The following is a 19,492-nucleotide window of genomic DNA, read 5'->3' as shown; positions in this document are numbered from 1 at the left end:
TAAAAAAAAAAAAAGAAAAAAAGACCACTTCTTGCATAATGACTGCTACTAACTATAGATGAGACCAAATATTGGCAAGGTAATATGCATCATGAATAAAAAATTTTAATGCTACAGGCATCAGTATGTTATCTGATTATTTTAGCCCACACAGCAGAACCATGTCAATTTATCAGGATTATAGAGGCTAACCTGGTTCAGAATGGGCCTCTGGGGGATAACTTCCACAACATTAAGTGTGATTGATCAGCCTGCAGTTGATGTGTAGGTGGATGTCAGCTGGAAGTCACCGACATTATATACATATTTGGAGAAGATAGAGTTGCTGTTTCTTTGCAATCATTTTGCATGGGTTATTTGCCTTTTGGGGAAACATCAAAACTCCCTCTGCAGTAAAAACCTTATCAAATGCATCGCTCATTTAGTGCTTCAACCAATGCAATAAGTTGTTCATGGAGATGTTTTTTCAGGATCTGATGGAGTTCAAGTATTAAGATTTGCATACTATGGTGCAAAAGTCAGTTAATTGGTAGGTTTACAGTTATGAGCTCCAAATATCTTGTCGCTTCTTCCTGTAGTAATTGTGAATTTCAAGGTAAGCCATCAAGTGCTTCATACAGATTTGTTTCCTCACATGAACTGACACCAAAATAGATTTATTGAATTCAACTCTGCTCAAGCTGAAAATGTCACAAAACTCCATGTTGTAAAGATTTCCCCCCCCACCAACATTCAGGTTCATGCTGCATTTTCAGTAAACCAGCCACTTTGCCACTATCAAAACACAAGTCCACACTAAGATTTAAAAGATTACATTTATTTCAGAAAGGGCAAAACGTTTCATAAATACTGAGCAGCTCATTGGTATAGACCCAGACATTAAGCCAGAACTAATATACATGCTTGAGAAAACTGGATCAAGACTAGCATCTATCCAACTCAAATGCAGGCTTTCCCTCATCTGCATATGGCAAAATGTCATTAAATGCCAGTCTACAGTGTCATTTTAACCAAGCAGCAACATGAGACTTTGAAACCTTGATTTGTGGCTTCAAAGTCCAACTCAATTTAGGATCCAACTATTCTGCTAGAGCTCGACCCAGAAAGCACTTAGAATAACTCAAATGGTTGATCAAGTTTCACTCCCCACATCTTACAGCAATTGTTCTAAAAAGCTGGAAAAATCCAAGCATGTTCACAAGATGGGCAGGTTAAGTCAAAAAGGACAGTTTAAGCTGAATTGAAGGTTTCTGGCAAACGTCGTGTTGCTCTTAACACATGCAGAAGTCTTTTCCCCAAATAGGCGGGTCATAGTTTTTCCTTCAACACAATCCATTCCATAATCACTGTTCATAAATGCAGCAGTCCTTCTCCAGGTCCAGCAAAATCAGCCCACATGGCAGTTAGAGCATGGTGATGAGTTGATCTGCGACATGGTAGACTGATGTCCCTGAAGGACCCAGAGAATCTCCTTTATGATTTTGGGTTGGGCAGAGGACGTCGGAACAGCAAGATGTGCGGCTCTGGAGGTGGAACAACAAGAAAGGCTCATTATCTTGCGGAAACTAGCAATTTGAGTTTTTTTTTTTTGGGGGCAAACACATCTCTTGTAACTCTTAATTAACAAGAGGGTGTGCCCGGCTGGCACGCTGGGCCACAAAATACAGTAGCAATGACCTCTAATCTGCATTACCTCAAATGCAAAAACTTAAGTTTTAAATTACTTTGTTTATTTAAATGTTAAATTATTCTCTTCTGTAAAATTAAAATTCCTTGTTTTAGACTACCGATTGGTCAATACACTACTTTGCCACCTGGTCATTCTCAGAGATTTAGTTAAAGGTAATATCACAGGGTGAGAAAAACAGTAGTGAAAGTGATCAGCTGCAGTTTTAGTCTAATTTTGAGTTGGCCTTTCCTGCAAAATGATCACCATGAACTACTACAACTTGTCTCAGTTCATTATCAACAAGCTACACCACCACACACCCACCCGCAAGCACAAACTACCAAACCAATATTTAAAATCATGAAGCTGACATAACTGGGCTGTCAGTTATTACCTGGTTGGTGAATCATGTAATGCACCCATCCTTGACTCTGTTGGACACCAAGGTTTCTCCACTCGGTCTCCGACATAAGATGGGTTTTGGGAACACGCTTGGCAAGCTCTTTGGGTAGCATTACATGCCTGCGGGGGGAAAAAGGTAGTATTACATTGTCAACGCAGTTGTGTTGGGCATTAAAAAAAATACTCATGATGTGTCGTGTAACGAGTTGGAGACATTTTCTGCAAAGAATCATCTTAGTAAAACTTAATTTAACTGCATGTCGTAAAAGCATGTCTTACGTACCTGTACTCGTATTTGTCGTCGTCATATTTGTCAGAGTAGTAGATCTGTTTGTGAGACATGGTGGTACCCTGTGGGAAACAACGGTCACAATAATGAAAAAAAGGCAAGAAGCAAAGGAAGGCTACATGAGTTCATGAGAGCTATGCTATAGCCGTCCAAGCTAGGTCGACAAGACTTTAGGACAAACATGCGTGCGTATTTATCGTCTTAAAATCAAAATACGTTGTTGTCAATGCCCAACACGAATAGTTAAGTTTAAGAACTTACCTTTTGTTTCGTTTTTTCTAATTAACAAACTTTCCCAGAGGTTTTAAAAAAGCCAACTATTCCAGTTATTTCGCTTCCGACAGCGACGAATTGTTTGCTCTCTCTTTGTTTCCCTCTCGAATGCGTGCGAGCCCGCTTTTCACCGTTCAAATAGACCTCGCCTCGTCCTATTGGTCAATACGACGGAAAAACTCGTCTGCTATTGGTTACTTCTATCTGTCGCAGGACATTGACGTAACTTCTTCTTTGATTTCCTAATTCGTCATCAGGGTGGAAAAATCTGGGAAAAAAACAAAAAACAAAAAAGCAAACATCTAGTTTCAGTCCAAAGTTCGACCACAATTCTGTGCTGACATGCTTTGGTGTGATTGCATAACCAGTCCCAGACTGAGCTTATAATCGTTTTTAGCGGTGATATCGTGAGAAAGTTTTAAGTCTATTATAGTTTTTGACACTGTTTTATTCAATTGAAAGACAGGTGACGTCAACGAGGTGCTGCAACAGTCTATTTTTCTTATTATTTTAGCTCTAAATTTTTAACATTTCAAACCGTTTTCACTTCAGTTCGTTTCCAGAATGCATTTTCTCATTGTATCTTAGTTTTTAATTTTTATAAGAGTTTATTTTATACAAGCTTCCGTATTTTTTTTATTATTATTAGTAGTAGTAGTAGTAGCAGTAGTAGTAGTTTATTTTTTTATGATTAAACAGATAACACTGTGATCTGTAGTGATAGCTGGAAGCATGTGGAAGAGAGCCTGGAGAGGTGGATGTCTGCAGGTAGTAAAGATGGATGACTTTTACATATTTCGGGATCAACCGTCCAAAACAATAGACTTTGCACGATAGAGATGAAGAAAGTCCAGGTGGAGACGATTGATATGTGAAGAAAGAATAGCATCGAGAATGAAGGTTAGAGAGGCAAGGATGAGATGGTTTGGAGATATTCAGAGGATGGATAGTGGATATATTGGGCAAAGTTACTGAATATGGAGCTGCCAGAAAGAGAAAGACCTCAGAGATTATTCATGTATGTAGCAGCATTAGTTTTAGTTAACCAGCCTGTAATTTATAGTCTAATGTTATCATTTCACACCTATGGACATTTTAAACACCCTACATGTGTATCTAGAATCTCTTAACTTTTTACTTCTAAATAAATTCTAAACTGACCTTTGCCCTGAAACCCTTATAAAGACTGTGAGACCACCAAGTTATTCTAGCTCACTTTAGCTTGGCCTGCAGTACTTCTGTGAGGATTCTTGGGCTTAAATCCCTCCTACTTAGGGGCTTAAAACTTTCCTTTTTAATCAAGCTCACATCGGGGACAGATCATGTGACCCTGAGCCACCCCTTATTTATGCTGCTATACACCCTGGCTGCCCATTATACTAAGCAACCCTCGGCTTTTCTCTCTTTCACTTTCCAGTTATTAATATATGCCACCATCATGTTATTATCTTTGTGCCCTCTCTTTCCCGTAGTTTGTCCATTGTCCTCTCTGTGTTTTTCTGCATCCTGAGATGAATGTTCCCTTATCCCCCAAGCCTGCAGAGTATTTATTGTTATATTGTTTGCAGTAGCTTTGTGCTCTTCTTTTCTCACCCCACTGTCAGATGGCCACCCTCCCCGAGCTTTGTTCTGTGCAAGATTTCTTCCTGTTAGTAATGAAGGTTTCTCTCCCCATGCACTGTCCTCATTTGCTTGCACAAATGAATGTTTTTTTGTCTTTAATATTGTAAGGCGAGGTTGTTATATTACAATGTAAGAGTCCTGGGATTACTTTTGTTGCTAATATGCATTACAGTATGCACAATATAAATAAAATCTAAGAGATCCATCTTTATGCAAAAGTGTTTCCCTATTTCCTGATTTTTCCCTCTTATTTGTCACACTTACATGTTTCCAATCATCAAACAAATTGTAATATTAGACAAAAAATAACCTGAGCAAATAAAAAATGCAGCATTTAAATGATGACTTCAAATATTAAGGGGAAAAAAGCTATCCAAACCCAGCCCTATGTGAAATAAAGAATTGCTCCCTAAACCTAATAACTGGTTATTAATGCAATTCCTTTATCACACAGGGCCAGGTAGGTTTGGATAACTTTTTGCCTTAATATTTGAAATCATCCCTTAAAAACAGCATTTTGTATTTACTAGTGTTATGTTTCTCTGATATTATTTTTTTGATGATCTGAAACATGTAAGTGTGACAAAAAAAAAGAAGGAAGGAGGGCAAATACTTTTTCACACCACTGTATGTGTACATTTACCTCTGGGGATAGACCACCACAGTAAACATGAGCAGGCCCAATCTTTACCTTTCAACACCTCAAATAAAATAAATCAACTTTCACACTGCTGTCAACAAGACATTTTTATGTTGTTGTTTGCTTTAGGAGTACAGAGGCGTAAAAAGGAAAGTGCTTATCCCAGAGAAAACACTTAAATGACTAATTTTAGAGGAGAAGGGTTAGGAGATGATGAAATGAATGCCCACATTGGAGCAATAGTGGGAAAGGGGTTGTCCACTCTGGCAAGTCCCGTACAAATATAGTTCAGCAGACGTGTCAGTGAGCGACTGGTGGCTCCTGTATATATATATGTGTGTGTGTGTGTGTGTGTGTGTGTGTGTGTGTGTGTGTGTGTGTGTATGTGTGTATCTTGTGGGATCACACATGAACTTGTATTATTATAAACCAAGGAGAAAGAGCCGCGACCATCACCTGCCACTTTCACCTGCGTGCGTCAATCAAGCTGGGATGCACGTCGCTTTCCTGACGCGACACTTTTATCCGATTGGTCCAGCCTTGATTCGGGGGCGGGTGCTCCCGCGGCTTTGGTGAAATCCCATTGGATGTGAGACACGTTGGTTGACGTGACGCTACTTGGAATTCCCGAAGTTCCCAAGTTCAGAGGAGGAGAGGAGCTGTGCTCGTGCTAAACAAAACAAAACAAAAGCAAAGGGCTTTGAAGTGGAAAACGCCGAGCGACTCAAGTGTGAGGACGCGGGGTAAATAAACGTCTTCTTCGCGTTCGCGGTGATGGAGCCGAGCTCGTGTCGGGGACAGCCTGCTTAACAGCTGGGCCTGAGTGAGAACGCGGAAGAGTGGGAGTGGGAATATTCAGCCAACCATCCTTTGTTTACCATCATGAGTGAACCTTGAATTTGGTTGCTACAACAACCACAGCCCCCCAGCATTTACCTCTTATATGAGCAAATCAGAACCTTAGCGCGCGCTAGCGTTGCCGATAAGTGAGTATTGACCTTTATTTGCACGCTTGGATCAATGAAGTACCCGTGCAGTTTGGGGGGGGCGCTTGACCATTTTTGGGCATTTAACTGCTGCACAGCTTGACTGGATGAATGGATCTGAATGAATGGCTGGCTGGAAATAGCAGTAGCGATGAATGCAGTCAGGAGATTCTTGTTTTCTGCACTGACTGAAGCCTTTGTTTCACTGCGCAGCGGTGTATTATGGATGCCTCCGTTACATAACTTGAATCAGCGACAATCTGCTCTTTATCCCGTTTGCGTTTGCAAGGTTTTAACTGTGCCACAACTGCGCGATTCTGCCCTCTTTTACCGTAGTTTTCAAAATTGCATGCGAATGCTGCATAAAATCACACACGGCTCATCGAGTTTGTGCATTTTTTTAATGTTCTCAACTGCGCCTGATGCACCTGAACTCGTTGTAGTCGGGTAATTGCATGTTGATAATGAGGCTCGCATGTGTGCATTAGGCGTGCTCGCTGAAGACACGTTGTTTCTGTCGTCATATGCAGGATTTTTAAAGCTCAATCTGTCCCGTGTGCTGTGCCAAGTTAAGCCTGACGGGGGCGATGTCTGACAGCAGCAACAGCACAGGCAGCACAGGCTCCTCCACCAACAGCTGGACCCTCCTTTCCCCCGAGGTAAGACGAGATGAGCATAGCTAAGGAAAGTCTGGGTATCATTTGGAGCGCCATGATTATTATCCTGCTCCGTGAATACTGGTTCATTTATAATTTGTCTTGTCCTAACCTGCAGCCCAGAGCGGCTTAAAGTGGGAGACATCCTGGTGAATGTTTGCAGAGCGCCAAATTGTGACTCATCAGGCAGATAATGTGCACAGTTCAGATGGAAATAGGATTTATTTCACTTTTGTCTTTTATTTATGTTTTATTTATACTATTCTAGCAGTTCTCATACTTTATCCAATAATGCACCCCTGTGGAATAGCTTTCTATGCCACTTGGCTATCTGACCAGCACAAGGTATTTATAGCAACGCAAATATCCCAGTATACACTGTGCCAACTAAGATAATATTGTAGTCACACTGAACTGAGTCTTTCTGATATGTTGCACCTCAGATTTAGTGACACACGTGTGCTTGCACTTCCCTGGGAAACGTTGTCATTCTCAGTGGCAGAGAGGCAACTGCAGTCAGTCGGTGTGATATGCAGGGGCAGGGTTTTTGAGTCATGAAAGAAAAGCTGCGGTGGTTTCACCCACAAATTTCTGTTAATCATTAAATATCAGAAACGGGCTTCCCACTCACAGTGACCACACTGAGGTTTAACAGCAGCTAAGAGGTGGCACTCAAAACAGAAGTACTGAATGTAAAATGTATTTTTTTATTGAAGTCATTACTGTTTAATTGCTTCCAGAACTATATATAACTGGCTTTTACATCAGCTTTTATATCAACAACTTGTATCCCATGCAGTACTCAACTTCACAGTTTTTTTTTTGTGTATCAGCTCAGTGTGCAAGCATGACTTGGCCTTGTTACCCAGCCTCGTTTGTTAGGATAGAAAACCCACGACAGCTGCATGGATATTGTTTTGTCAGTTTGGGTTGGAAAATGTGTAAAAGCTCATCAGACAGTAGTTTGACTGTGATTTGTAGCTTTTGTTATCAAGTATTTCAAGATCATTACAGGAAAATCTGACTCCATAATTAATTGGTAAGCAGTGCCAGTTGTAATCATTGGTGAGTGTGAATGCTACAGGTGTAAATTTTTACCAGCCGGTTCTCATTAGCTCTTCTCACTCAACAGGAAGCTGCCATTGAGAATGTCGGGCCCGTGGACGATGGCACAGAGAGCCTGGGGGATGTCCCCAGTCTCTCCGAGGAGGTGGCAGGTACTGACAAGTCAACATATCTGCCTGGTGTCTAAAGCTGTGACCTTTTCTTGTGTTCTACATCTTTGTTTTTGCATTGTGTTGGTGTTATTTCAGGAGCTGCTGTGGAGTTCAAACCAGTTGGCATCCCCGTAGAAACTGTACTATCTGAAGAAGGCCACCAGGTTAGTAACTACGCAGCAGTTCATTAAGAAAACAAAAATTCAATCACATCATATTTAGACTGAGATCACCAACTGTGCCAAATGTATTGCTGTTTGACAGATCACAGCTGAAAGCCAGAATATCATCTTCTTTTCTGAGTTTTGTAGCTGCTCAGAAGGTGCAGCTCCACCTACTTTACCACAGTGTGTAACCTCAGGGTATTTTTGCACATCAGGATAGATTTAAGAGGGGGGGGGACACATCTGCAAAAATATTTTAAGTAGGAGCGCTTCCTGGATTCAAATTGTTTGTGTGTCTTTGGAAGTGATCTATGATTTAAAACCCCAAGCTCTCTATAAGTAAATATCATGCCTTTCTTCTCATAACATGGTCACATTTCACCTAAAAAGTTTCAAGCTTAAACCTTAGGAATTTTTAAAATCTTTTTATCTGCATCTTATCTTCCGATCCTCCATTTAAGAGAAATAGAGCTTCTTCTCGTTTGTCCTCACCCTGTCTCATAAAGCTTATGTAAGATCTCTGAATTATATAAAAAAAGCTTAAGCTTTGCCTCCCTATTTCCAAATAGAGCTTTTCATTATGTTAGCCTCTAATTTCAACTCTTACTTTGCAATTTTGTCTGCGTTCCCATTGCCCTCCACACTAACATGAGCATAAGTCCAGCAGGACTATACACTCACGCCTACTCCATGTATTCTGACTATTTTTGTAAGTATTTCCTTCAAATATTTACCTCTGCTTGTTTCTTTTGACTTCAAACTACCAAGGACTGGTACTGAGTCTCAATAACTCCTAAATCAGGTCTTCTGATGTAGCAGGTCTACAACTGTAGAACCTGTTTCTGCTGTAAGTACAGGTAATCTGTCTGTAGTCTTTTTCATATGACTGCACATAATTCATACACGCACTGCCACCCAAAATCCAGTAGTAACTGCTGGCTATATAGTTATCACAATGTTACCTGTAATAACCTTTCACTACAAATCTGATTAGCATAACAAATTGAAGAAACAGATGGTTATAATAATTCCTGTTTACACAATAAAAATAAAAATAAATATCCAGTGTTATTCATATTTCTACCAGTGAATTTTCTCTTCTGCTTCGGTCTATAGTGGGCACCAAAAATATCCATGGGCAAATTTACACACAGAATTTGGCCCATACTCTATTTAAACAACGACTTAACTCCTCAAACTTTCTGTTGCTTTGTATACTCTCAACAATCACACAGCATCTACCCCAATATGCAGCTGACAGCTTTGATAGACTTACATGTAAATGAACATTCATCAGCTTCCACCAGCAGCACATTAGTAGGAGTTTAATGTATTAAGAAGGCCCGAAGACGTCTAGAAGTGACTAATTAACTGTTTACTTTGCACAGTTTGACCATAAAACTTAAGCTGCATTATCTAACCTTCTCTTCCTGGTAAAGAACACGTAGCATGACTTCATCACTCATATTTTAAAACCACAGTCATATGACCATCTTTCTATCTTAAATGTTTACCGCTTAAAAGCCTGTTAGGAGTAACACTCGAAGCTCTTTTCTGAACTTTACAGATGCCTGAAAAATTAATAAATAAAAATTTAACATTTTAATTTTAAATCCTGTAAGTAGAATAAGAGTAATGATTCATCTCTATTCATCTACATAAAGCTATTACTCACTATTTCTACCAACATTTATAAAATATAATGTATCATTCTGTTAAACACAATAGGACTAGAGTACAGTTTGCAATCTCAAAATTCTCACATAAAAAATTGATCTTTAATAATGACTTTGTATCCCTGCCTGCATCAAGACACTGAAAGCAGAAAATGACAGATGTCATAATGATAGATGTCGTGTTGACTTAAAAAAAACTTACAGCTGCTTCAGTCTTACTGTCATGCTCATGTAATATCAATTAAAGGGTTAATAAAATTGTCAAAGTAATCCTGGTCAGCATCACTTAATGAAAGAGAAATACTGTAAACGATGCTGTTTGCAGGGAAATGACCTCAATTACATGTAAAAGTTGCAGAACTTTATCAAAAAATAAAATAGAAAATAACAGCCATAAGTTATATTCGTGATCATTTTTATGCAAAAAGAAGTTTAATAAACAAATTGTACAAACAGAATTACTTTCTAGATTCATGCAAGTGAACGGTTACTCGTTAACACTTTGAGCAACAAATGAAGTCATCATAGACAGGGTGTTTCCTTTTTCATTCATTCATGACATTTCTAAACAAACATCTCGTTAGTAGACATGTTTAAAATATTTTGTGCAGGAACAGTCAACACTGAAGTATTTAACAGTTTAACTACCACTCTGTTATTTGAAGGTTAATTAAAATGTCAGTTACACTTTTGTCCTTGTCATCAGGTGTGTCAAGAGACCTCTCCAGAGTCCAGTGAGGGTCCTGTCCCTTCTAGTCCATCCCGTATGAGCCCTCTCCCACCCAGCCTTCTTGACCCACCAGATCTGGATTTGGAGAGTCAGCCTCCAGTTATCCATGACATTGTAACCAGTTCTCCCAGTGACAATGAGCACCTAGGTGCCTTGCCATTTGTCACCAACATTGACATGGGGGCTCCACTGGATATTCCAACTGTTGAAGTCCCCCCATTCGAGTCCGAGGAGTCCTGCTCTGCACCTCTGATTACTGAGATCCCCATCTCTGCAGAGCATGAGCTCCAGAAGCCTGTTGATGTTGGACTGATTCCTGCGAGTCCTCCTGGGGAGAGTCAAGTCTTCAGTGCTGAACCCGAGGTTAACATCCCCACCGAGACCCTTACAGCCACGGATCCCCCATCTCATGTTGAAGCTGATATCAGCTTTGTTCCAGACAGCACAGAGTCACAAAGCCCAGTCCCCGAGAGCCTGGTGACAGAACATCCTACTGATGAAAGTCCTGCACCAGAGACCATTGGTTCAGCTGAGGCAGATGAGGAGGCGGCTGTTAAAAATGAGCCCGCAAAGCCATCGGAGCCAGTGAGGGAAGATGAGAGAGACGATGAAGAAGGTATTTGATTATCTTACATAAGCGTTTCAGTAAATGTAAAGGCACTCGCACAGTATTTCCAAATCCAGCCAGACACACACGGCTGTGTATTCTACTTTTCTTTGATTTTTTTTTTTCTCAGTAGAAATAGATTCTTTCAAAATATCTTCACATGAAATTATCAGTGATGGCAAAAACAGTGTGATTGGAAATCCACAGTAAAGCCATGGTATGCAAATAGCTTCAAGCACGTAACCTTAATTTAAGAGGTTGTAAATCAAAGAGTGTGGAAGATCCTGCTATGATATATTCTCTGAATCCTGCAAAATGTATTTTCTAAAACTTAAATTGACTATCTTCTTTTAGATGAGAGATGAAATATCTTTTTTCAACAAGCAGGACAAAAGCTTAAATAAAATTAGAGATGTAACAAAAAAAAGAAAACTAGCGCAATAAGAAAATGTAATTAAACAACACAAGTTTCTCATTTCTGGGGAACCGGTCTTCTTATTCACTGTGGGAAATGGACACCAGAGGCTGAAGTCAGAGCAAAAATTTGTTGTTGGAGTCTTGTGAACGTCTGTCTCCTCTTTCTGTGCGCAGTTAGAAATATACATTACTGTGCAGAATTTCATCAGATCTTACAAGATTACCAACACTACTGGCCAAAATGAGGCCCCATGACAAAGCCTCCACCATGTTTTACAGCCATCTGTAAAATATGGTGGCTCTCTGGCTCTCTTCCACAGCATGTCTTTTATCCTGCCTTCTTTCTCTCACCCCAACCAGTCACAGCAGATGGCCGCCCTTCCCTGAGCCTGGTTCTGTCTGAGGTTTCTTCCTGTTAAAAGGAAGCTTTTCCTTCCTACTGTCGCCAAAGTGCTTGCTCATAGGGGATCATCTAACTGTTGGGTTTTTCTCTGTAGATCTTGAGGCAACTGTAGTTGTGATTTGGTGTTGTATAAATAAAATTGAATTGAATAGACAATCACTGTTGCACCTCTCTCCTGACATCCTCTGTACACATTGGTGACAATTTGAAATACAAATGTGGATTCATCACTACAAAAGAACTGTTTCCAGTTATTTTTCAGTCCAGTTCTTGTGTAATTTGGCATAATTCTGGCTTTTCTCTTTTTTCTTCATTAAGAATGGCTTCTTGACAGCCATCCTTCCACTAAGACTATTTCTGTTGAGACTTTAGTGAACAGTCGATGGATCAATTGAAATCCAGATGCAGGTCCTGTGTCAGGGCTTTATCTGTTTCTTCCTCTACTGTAGATACTTTTTTTCTTCTTCATTTGTCCTCCACTCATCCACTTTTAGTTCTTTTAAGGATACACTGCACACTATGCTTATAAGTTTTCAGCTAATAGCTCTTTAGGAATCGTCTTGTTAGTGCAAAATTTTCTGTTTTATGTCTTTCAAATCAAGACTTTTGCACAGTTCAGTATGTGAACCTCCTTTTGTTTGTTGTCAGTTAATCTTAAACCTGTAAAATGTCTTTTAATAATGGATGTCTTAAAGCTTGATGTTGACATAGTAACCCTCTTTTATACTCGATCTCAAGATAAGATGACATTTTACGGACCTTAAGTCAACGTTGTACCTGTAACAATATTACAGCTGATCTTATTTGTAAAGTGACATAGAGTGAGCATCCTGCCTTTAAATATTTCCATCTGGGTCCCAGGCTCTGGGGCTCTTAGCAGGTTTTCCCAGCTGCCTCTGCAGCTTTTGAGGAAAGTAAGCGGTGCTTTATAATAGGCACAAGTTGATAAAAGCAGAAAAATGAGAGAATTTGTTAACATGTTGCTTATCTATGTCTCACTAGCAGCTGGAAAGTGATTTATCAGTATGACAGGAGAGCCCACACCCCACTGAGAAAATGAAGAAACCCCCATGCATGAAATTACTGTTGTTGTAATTTAGTGCGAAAATGTCATCCATTCTGAGAACCAGCAGTCGCTTTTTTTGTCAGACACTTTTCACATGCTGTTTACACGCTGTTGTGTTTTGCAGCTCATTTGTTCACTTAGAGTCTGGTATTTTGCGTGAGGAAGTCGGCCAGCACATAATTATTCACTTCTGACAAAGATGCCACAGATGTTGAGATGATTTGTTGAAGTGACTCCAGCCCACAGTTGAATACATGTGGTTTAGGTTTAGGCACATTATCATCATCTGTCACAAAAATACATCAGAAAATGTGACAGGTCTTTGCTGTCTTGCCATTTCTTTCTCGTGCTTAGAATTTCTTCTTTTTTTCTTTTTACGTTTTTCCTTTCTTAGAGCCTTCCATTAGGTATGACTCGGGTGACACAGGCAGCTTTGATGATGGACTGCGGCGGAGAAATGTGCCCACCTTTGAGGCACAGAGACCAAGAACATCAGACGAGGAGGATGAGGAAGAGGAAGTAGAATTCAAGCTGGCTGAGAAGAAGGAGGAAAAGCCATGGTTCTCCTTGAACAAATGCATTGTGGGTGCTCTGGTCTTGCTATTTCTAGGTTCCCTCTTTCTCTCAGGTCAGTTCCTCTCATAACTAAGTTAGCGAGCTTGGTTCTGCTTTTATTGTTTGATTTAGTGCAATATTGTGGCTACAATTTGTATGCTGCACATTAACAGTAAGAGTGAATGTTTTAATACCATAAATTATAATATTTATAGAACTGTGCAAAAATCTTGAGCCCCACTGTGTATCTTTAAACTTTGCTTTAAAGTGCTTTTGAGCAATAGTTCTCAGGTTTTCCTGACCATTTTCTCTGACCTATGAATCATTCAAGCATAAACGGACAAACCAGTGTTTTGTCTGCACACAACAGAAAAGAAAACAACGGTTTTTATGAGCAGCCTGTTGCAAAAAACAGATAATCTGTTCCCATTTCTTTAGATGAATCTTTAGAAAACAACTTTAAAACTTTTTAGAATTGTACAAGCTCTGTTTTTGTCTCATATGCCGTGTTTCGGTATATGTTTGTGTCCCATCAAAACATAAAGAAATGAGGGGTTGGCTCAAGACTTTAGCACAGCACTGTATGTTAAAATGTCAGAAAAGAAACTGTGATCTTCCTACACAGCATCAGAGTTTGGCAGTGTTAGGGAGCATTAAGAGTTTAGAGTAAATATTGCCATAAATTTCCATCATTTCACAGTTTCTGTTTGACAATGACAGTATTTACGAGTTACATAAGCGCCTTTATTTGCTGTTGTCAGCAATAGTTAGATGTCTGCTTTCAGATCTTGTTGACTAAGCTCTACTATGTCAACAGGTTTCCACAGTGACCTGGATAATGGTAGGTCCAGAGCTAAAGATAAGGCAGCAGTGTAAGCTTCTGCGCTCACTGGCTAATGCTCAATAGCTTGCCCAAGCACTTATCTGGGCTGACAGTTGGTGCTGCAGCAGCAGAAAAAGGCAAATAACATGCATTCTGAATTTTAACGCTCTCTATAATATTTTTGAAGGACTCACTGAATGTTTTCTGGGGTTTAAATTAAATGGGAATGTGTCTACTGCAGTCACACGGTGTTGAAGGCAAAATATGCCATACTTATTAATGAAATGGAAAAGAAAAACAGTTGGTGTGGTGTGCAGAGAGTGGCCTGAGCTCAAAGAGTGCACTTGAGCATCTTGAAAGGCAGCATGGCAGTTGTGTGTCAGTGAAAGTGCCTGTGGAAGGACTCGTTTTAAAACGTTGTCTTCCTGTCTGACAGGTGACTTTGACGCCTCCGATCTGAGTGACGGAGAACAAAGCCAGGTCTGTTTCCACAGATTCCTACTTCATATGATCATGTGCTATTAAAATTTTAAAAACAAACATAAAGAGATAGAAATTTTTAAAAAATATGTGTTTTATTCATGTGCCAATGATTTTAAATCCAGGACGGGCTTAGCAGTGATCCACAGGATATGAAAGAGCTATTGGATAAACTGACACAGGAAAACCAACAAATCGTTCAGCTAGAGGCTCAACTTCAGGTCAGTATGGAGTCACACTGATGCTAATTATTTAGTTTTAATTGGTTTTATGATGTTTCAATGAATGTTTTTAATTGTTACACAAGTTGTGCAGCACCTTAATTTACCTACGGCTTTGTCCACATTATAAACTGTCACTATTTGACCATATTTCTCAGTCTAAGAAAGAAGAACTTGACTCTGCACTGAAGGCGTTAGCAGCAAGTGACGATAAAAAGGGTGAAGCAGATCTGGAAAAAGAAAATGCAAAGCTGAAGGAGGAGCTGTCATCTCTGCCAGAGCTGAAGAGAGAGCTCGAGACTCTCAGAGCCAGAGTGACTGAACTCAGCCAGCTCGCAGGTATAATGTGACAACTACATCGCCCTTTAAGTTTATACTTATTGATTGTATCCTGCATGCGTAGAGACACACTGGTAACGACCAGGGTCATTTTAACTTTGATATATATTAAATCCTTCACAGCTGATCAGGAAATACTTCCAGCTGCATCTAGTTCGGCCCCACAGCCTGAAGACAAAGATGGTCAAAGTAACCAGAAAACACCTGGACCAGAGAGGGGGAGGGACACAAAGCAGGGAGGAAGGCTGAAGGAAGAACTCCAGCGGCAGAAGGTTCTTTTGGAGGAGAGCAAGAAAAGGCTGGACGCAATGAAAAAAGATGGAGGCAAGAGAAAACAGGTCAGGGATCACTTGGAGGAGATCCAAAAGAAACTCTCCAAAGAAGTTGAGATGTGGGGGAAGAAGAAGCCCCAGGAGTCCAAATGGAAAGGGAACAAAGGCAAACACAATGAGCGGGACCACTACAAGAAAGAGGAGAGGGGAGGAGAGAAAGGGTGGCAGCACAACAACGAGGGAGAATGGAGGGACAAAGAAGAGAAGAAGCAGAGAAAGGGGGAAAAAGAGTGGAAAGATAAGGAGGGCGAATGGAGGCACAAAGACGAGAGGGAGGGACGAGGAAAAAAAGAGTGGAAAGACAAGAAGGAGGAAGAATGGAGGCACAAAGACGAGAGGGAGCAAAGAGGAGAAAAACAGTGGAAAGACAAGAAGGATGAAGACTGGAGACACAAAGACGAGAGGGAGCAAAGAGGAGAAAAACAGTGGAAAGACAAGAAGGATGAAGACTGGAGGCACAAAGACGAGAGGGAGCAAAGAGGAGAAAAACAGTGGAAAGACAGCAAAGAGGAAGGGTGGAGAGACAAAGAGGAGAAGAACGAGAAAGACTGGAAGCCTCAAAAGCAAAACTCTCATAAAGAGGCTTGGAGGAAACACCAGGATGAGTGGGAGAGCAAGAAGGGTGAGAGGAGAATGGACAGAGAGGAGAGGAGGAAGGAGAAACCGTGGCACAGCCGGTCTGCTAAAAACCACCAGCACCAACATCACCATCAGCAGCCTCGCCATCCTCATCAGCACCACAACAACGATTTCTGGAGAGACCAGGAGCGAAAGCTCCAACGCAATGTCCGTCCCCAGCTGGGCTGCACTTCCATGGAGGACTGCGCCAGCAAGGAGGGGCTCTATCCAGTGGAGCTGTCCGAGTTTGAGGAACTTCTGGAGGGCTACCTGAGCAAGCTTGAAAGGTCATCATCAGAGAGCAAGGATAGGTTCAGGAGGCTGACCGCAGACTACTTTGAGGACGGCGTGTTCATCCACGACAGGATTCGTTTCAGCGACTTTGCTGAGGACGTGGCAGACATTTTGGAAGACATGGTGGATGTTTTAGAGGGCGACGGGAAGAAGGACGACGACTCCCTGGAGGAGGAGATGGAGGAGTTTGAGCGAGAAGCCCTGTGGAAGTTTGCTGCCACGGCTTAAAAAACGGACGCAGAGAGGAAACCAGTGGTGGTTTTATAGGACATTTCTTGCCTACCTTCTCTTCGGAGCTGTAATAGTAGTAGCTTCTGGCACAGAGTGGTCGTGCCTCTCATAAACATGTCTCTCTGAGTCTGTAATTATAAGCTAGACTTGTATTCGTCATCTTGGACTTAGTCGTTGTTACCTACCTCTGTCGAGTCATGCCTCCTAAAGCAAAGTCCTTCAGTAATGTGTTGTGTGAATTTCCTCTGCTGTTTAGTGCTTTACACACGTGTAGTGCATGTTACAGTTCATTATAATGTCAGTTTAAATCGATCACACAGATCACAGAAGATGGTATTTGCAAATAACCATCAGCACAGCTTATGTACCGTTATATAAGTTGTGAATAGAAAAAAAGGGGGGTTTATTTGTATGGGAGCCTGACTAATCTTTACTCCAAGCAGGTTAAAAAAATACTGAAATGTTTTTGCAGATAGGATTTATCCCTGCTCGGGTGTGACTGTCCAATCCCAGAGGATGAGATCCCGGTCCTTTCAGTGATAACAATCAGATCAGGTCGGACCAGTTTTCTGTCAGCAGCTCTTTATTTGGCCAAACACACACAGAGGACTGCCTGAGAGGGCCTGATTTCTAGATTTGAAGAACTTTTCCATCCTCTTGGCCGACGGCAGACGTGTGGAACAACCAGGAACCGGTTTGTGCTGCTCAAGAAAAAAAAGCAATAGGGCGACGCGATAGCCATAGTTAAGTTAAGTTGAATATTGCTAAACCACTTTAGCACTTTTCTCAAACATCTGAGAAACGGCTTCTTTCATTTTTTTGTTTCCAATTAGATTTATTTTAAATAGGTGGGGTTTTTTTGTTTGTTTGTTCTTTGTTTTTTTAGGACAGGTTTTTTTTTGTTTGTTTGTTTATTTGGTAGTGTATCCATGGGGACCACTAACACCGCTACTCTTACTCAGTATCCCACAATCTGAGTAAAATTAGAGACGTTAGTGAGCTGAAGTAGTTTCATTTAGTATATCTGTTAATTTGCCAAAATGAAATTGGCAACAAAACAAGTATATATACATATTTTTTCCTTTTTTTCTCACGCATAGATATGAAGTGGCATGCGTGGCAGTTACCTAGACATAGCTTTGTTGCTTTTAGGTGATATAAATAAGCACGAAAAAAAAACCCCAAACATTTCATTTAATTTTATTTTTAATTTTATTTTAGTGTAGGTAGGTGAAACAACACAAAGCAAAGTCCAAAATATATTTCAGAATTACTTTAAAATTGTGAAAAAATAGTTGTTTTATTTGTATTTTGATTGTAGTGAAATTTGACTTTTCCCTCTATTTGTGGATGTGAAGTTGAACAGATTGTGATTGTTTTTCTCTCAACAGTGATTTCATGTTTATTTATTGTCTCACTACAGTGCATCTCTTTTTCTTATTTTAACGAGAAGAACCACAGATTTTCTCCCAGGCCGAATGCATTGAATGTGAAAATGGTGACATTTTCATTTATTTAGCTTGCCAGCTCCTGCTTATGTGCCTTTTATTATATTACAAATCCTTTTGATTAGACGAGAGGTAGATGATTTTATTTGCTTCTGCAAAGATTAATAAGAGAAAACAAGTTTACACGACTTGTAATTTTACTGCTGTTTGAATGAATGTCGTAGAGTTTACACACAAAATGTTGAGCTGATTTTAAGTTTTGGAGATGGATGTTTTGTCTTTTTGAAGGTGTCCAGACCAAAGGATTCAGAAGAACGCTAATCACAACAGATGGATCTTTTAATGAAGCAGACTTTAATGAATATTTGAGGAGTATTTTTTTGTCTTTGTGGGACAACAGTAGGGCTGTGTGCGTACTGATAATGTAGGACCTGACTCAAACATGCATGTAATCGATCCCCCGATCAACAGTTATGTCCTCATTTTGAAGGTCAATATTAAGTTCAATAAATCTTTCACCCTTGATACGTAAACAATGTGTTTATTTAATCATTTCAATTGTTTCAAAAAATTCACGCGTTTTTCTTTTTACATGATACACTGTATGGACAAAGGTACTCTACACCACTTTATCTTTGAATTCAGATTTATGAAATAAGCACCTAGGCATGCGGTCTGATTTTACAATTATTTGTGAAAGAATGGGTCATTCTAAAGAGCTCACCAAATTCATCCTGGGTACTCTAATAGGACGCCACCGTTGCAACAAGTCAGTTGATGAAATTTCTTCCTCCTAGATATTCCACAAGCAAATGTAAATGGTATTACTGAAAGGTGGAGATCTTTAGGAGCATGTGGCCCTAGTGGTTTACACTTCTTCACCTAACAAGTCAAAGGTCCCCAGTTCAACCCTGAGAGGAGAAGCAAATCCCTTGGGTGTCAGGAAGGGCATCCGATATACCAATAGACCAAATGAAGTATGTGCCGTAAATAAGGGACATATTTACGGACATGAACGTTGCTTATTGGAAGTGTTTAGGTACAACAGTAACTCATCCACAAAGTGGCACTCTACATACAGTTACAACATCCTCTGGCATTAGCATCAGCACAAAAACTGTGTGCCAGCAGTTTCACAGCATGGGTACCATGGCTGAACAGCTCCTGTTGGTGGCCCAGTACTTATGTCCATACAGTGTACATTTTATGAGGAATATAAAAAAAACTGTGGTTGACTATATCCCTAGTATTTGTCACAGGTCACAGTGATAAGTATCAGTATCAGTGTGACCTGTGAGCATTTTTGAAATTGTACCGAAAAATGTAACGCCAG

The 19,492-nt window shown here is 40.2% G+C and overlaps 2 protein-coding genes across 4 annotated transcripts; one reads left to right on the top strand and one right to left on the bottom strand.

The window, feature by feature from the left end:
• Positions 1-796: 796 nt before the first annotated feature.
• Positions 797-2,781, bottom strand: LOC116320004 (cyclin-dependent kinases regulatory subunit 1). The gene is made up of 4 exons (XM_031739502.2): positions 2,622-2,781; positions 2,355-2,422; positions 2,064-2,191; positions 797-1,523 (listed from the first exon to the last, which is right to left on the bottom strand). Exons 2-4 carry the CDS (start codon positions 2,411-2,413, stop codon positions 1,474-1,476), a joined length of 237 nt encoding a protein of 78 aa, XP_031595362.1. The 5' UTR covers positions 2,414-2,422; positions 2,622-2,781; the 3' UTR covers positions 797-1,473.
• Positions 2,782-5,354: 2,573 nt separating this feature from the next.
• Positions 5,355-18,692, top strand: pbxip1a (pre-B-cell leukemia homeobox interacting protein 1a). 3 transcript variants are annotated; one of them, XM_039605584.1, is made up of 10 exons: positions 5,355-5,626; positions 6,413-6,541; positions 7,671-7,755; positions 7,852-7,919; positions 10,302-10,941; positions 13,213-13,446; positions 14,633-14,676; positions 14,802-14,897; positions 15,056-15,236; positions 15,360-18,692. In XM_039605584.1, exons 2-10 carry the CDS (start codon positions 6,470-6,472, stop codon positions 16,706-16,708), a joined length of 2,769 nt encoding a protein of 922 aa, XP_039461518.1. In that variant the 5' UTR covers positions 5,355-5,626; positions 6,413-6,469; the 3' UTR covers positions 16,709-18,692. The 3 variants fall into 3 exon arrangements, with proteins under 3 accessions (XP_039461518.1, XP_031595387.2, XP_039461517.1); XM_031739527.2 differs by having other exon boundaries at positions 5,355-5,639; XM_039605583.1 differs by lacking the exon at positions 5,355-5,626 and adding an exon at positions 5,646-5,882.
• Positions 18,693-19,492: the final 800 nt, after the last annotated feature.

Source organism: Oreochromis aureus, linkage group 22, assembly GCF_013358895.1.
Source record: "Oreochromis aureus strain Israel breed Guangdong linkage group 22, ZZ_aureus, whole genome shotgun sequence".
NCBI classification, from domain to species: domain Eukaryota; kingdom Metazoa; phylum Chordata; class Actinopteri; order Cichliformes; family Cichlidae; genus Oreochromis; species Oreochromis aureus.
This window is presented reverse-complemented; position numbering and strand designations above follow the sequence as displayed.

Excerpts from the sequence above, each read along its gene's own strand:
- pbxip1a (XM_039605584.1), top strand. The coding sequence starts at position 6,470 with ATGTCTGACAGCAGCAACAGCACAGGCAGCACAGGCTCCTCCACCAAC. Across the intron at positions 7,756-7,851 it reads TCTCTCCGAGGAGGTGGCAG|GAGCTGCTGTGGAGTTCAAA; the intron begins GTACTGACAAGT and ends GTGTTATTTCAG. Across the intron at positions 13,447-14,632 it reads AGGTTCCCTCTTTCTCTCAG|GTGACTTTGACGCCTCCGAT; the intron begins GTCAGTTCCTCT and ends CCTGTCTGACAG.
- LOC116320004 (XM_031739502.2), bottom strand. The coding sequence starts at position 2,413 with ATGTCTCACAAACAGATCTACTACTCTGACAAATATGACGACGACAAA. Across the intron at positions 2,192-2,354 it reads GACGACAAATACGAGTACAG|GCATGTAATGCTACCCAAAG; the intron begins GTACGTAAGACA and ends TTCCCCCCGCAG. Across the intron at positions 1,524-2,063 it reads TTACATGATTCACCAACCAG|AGCCGCACATCTTGCTGTTC; the intron begins GTAATAACTGAC and ends TTCCACCTCCAG.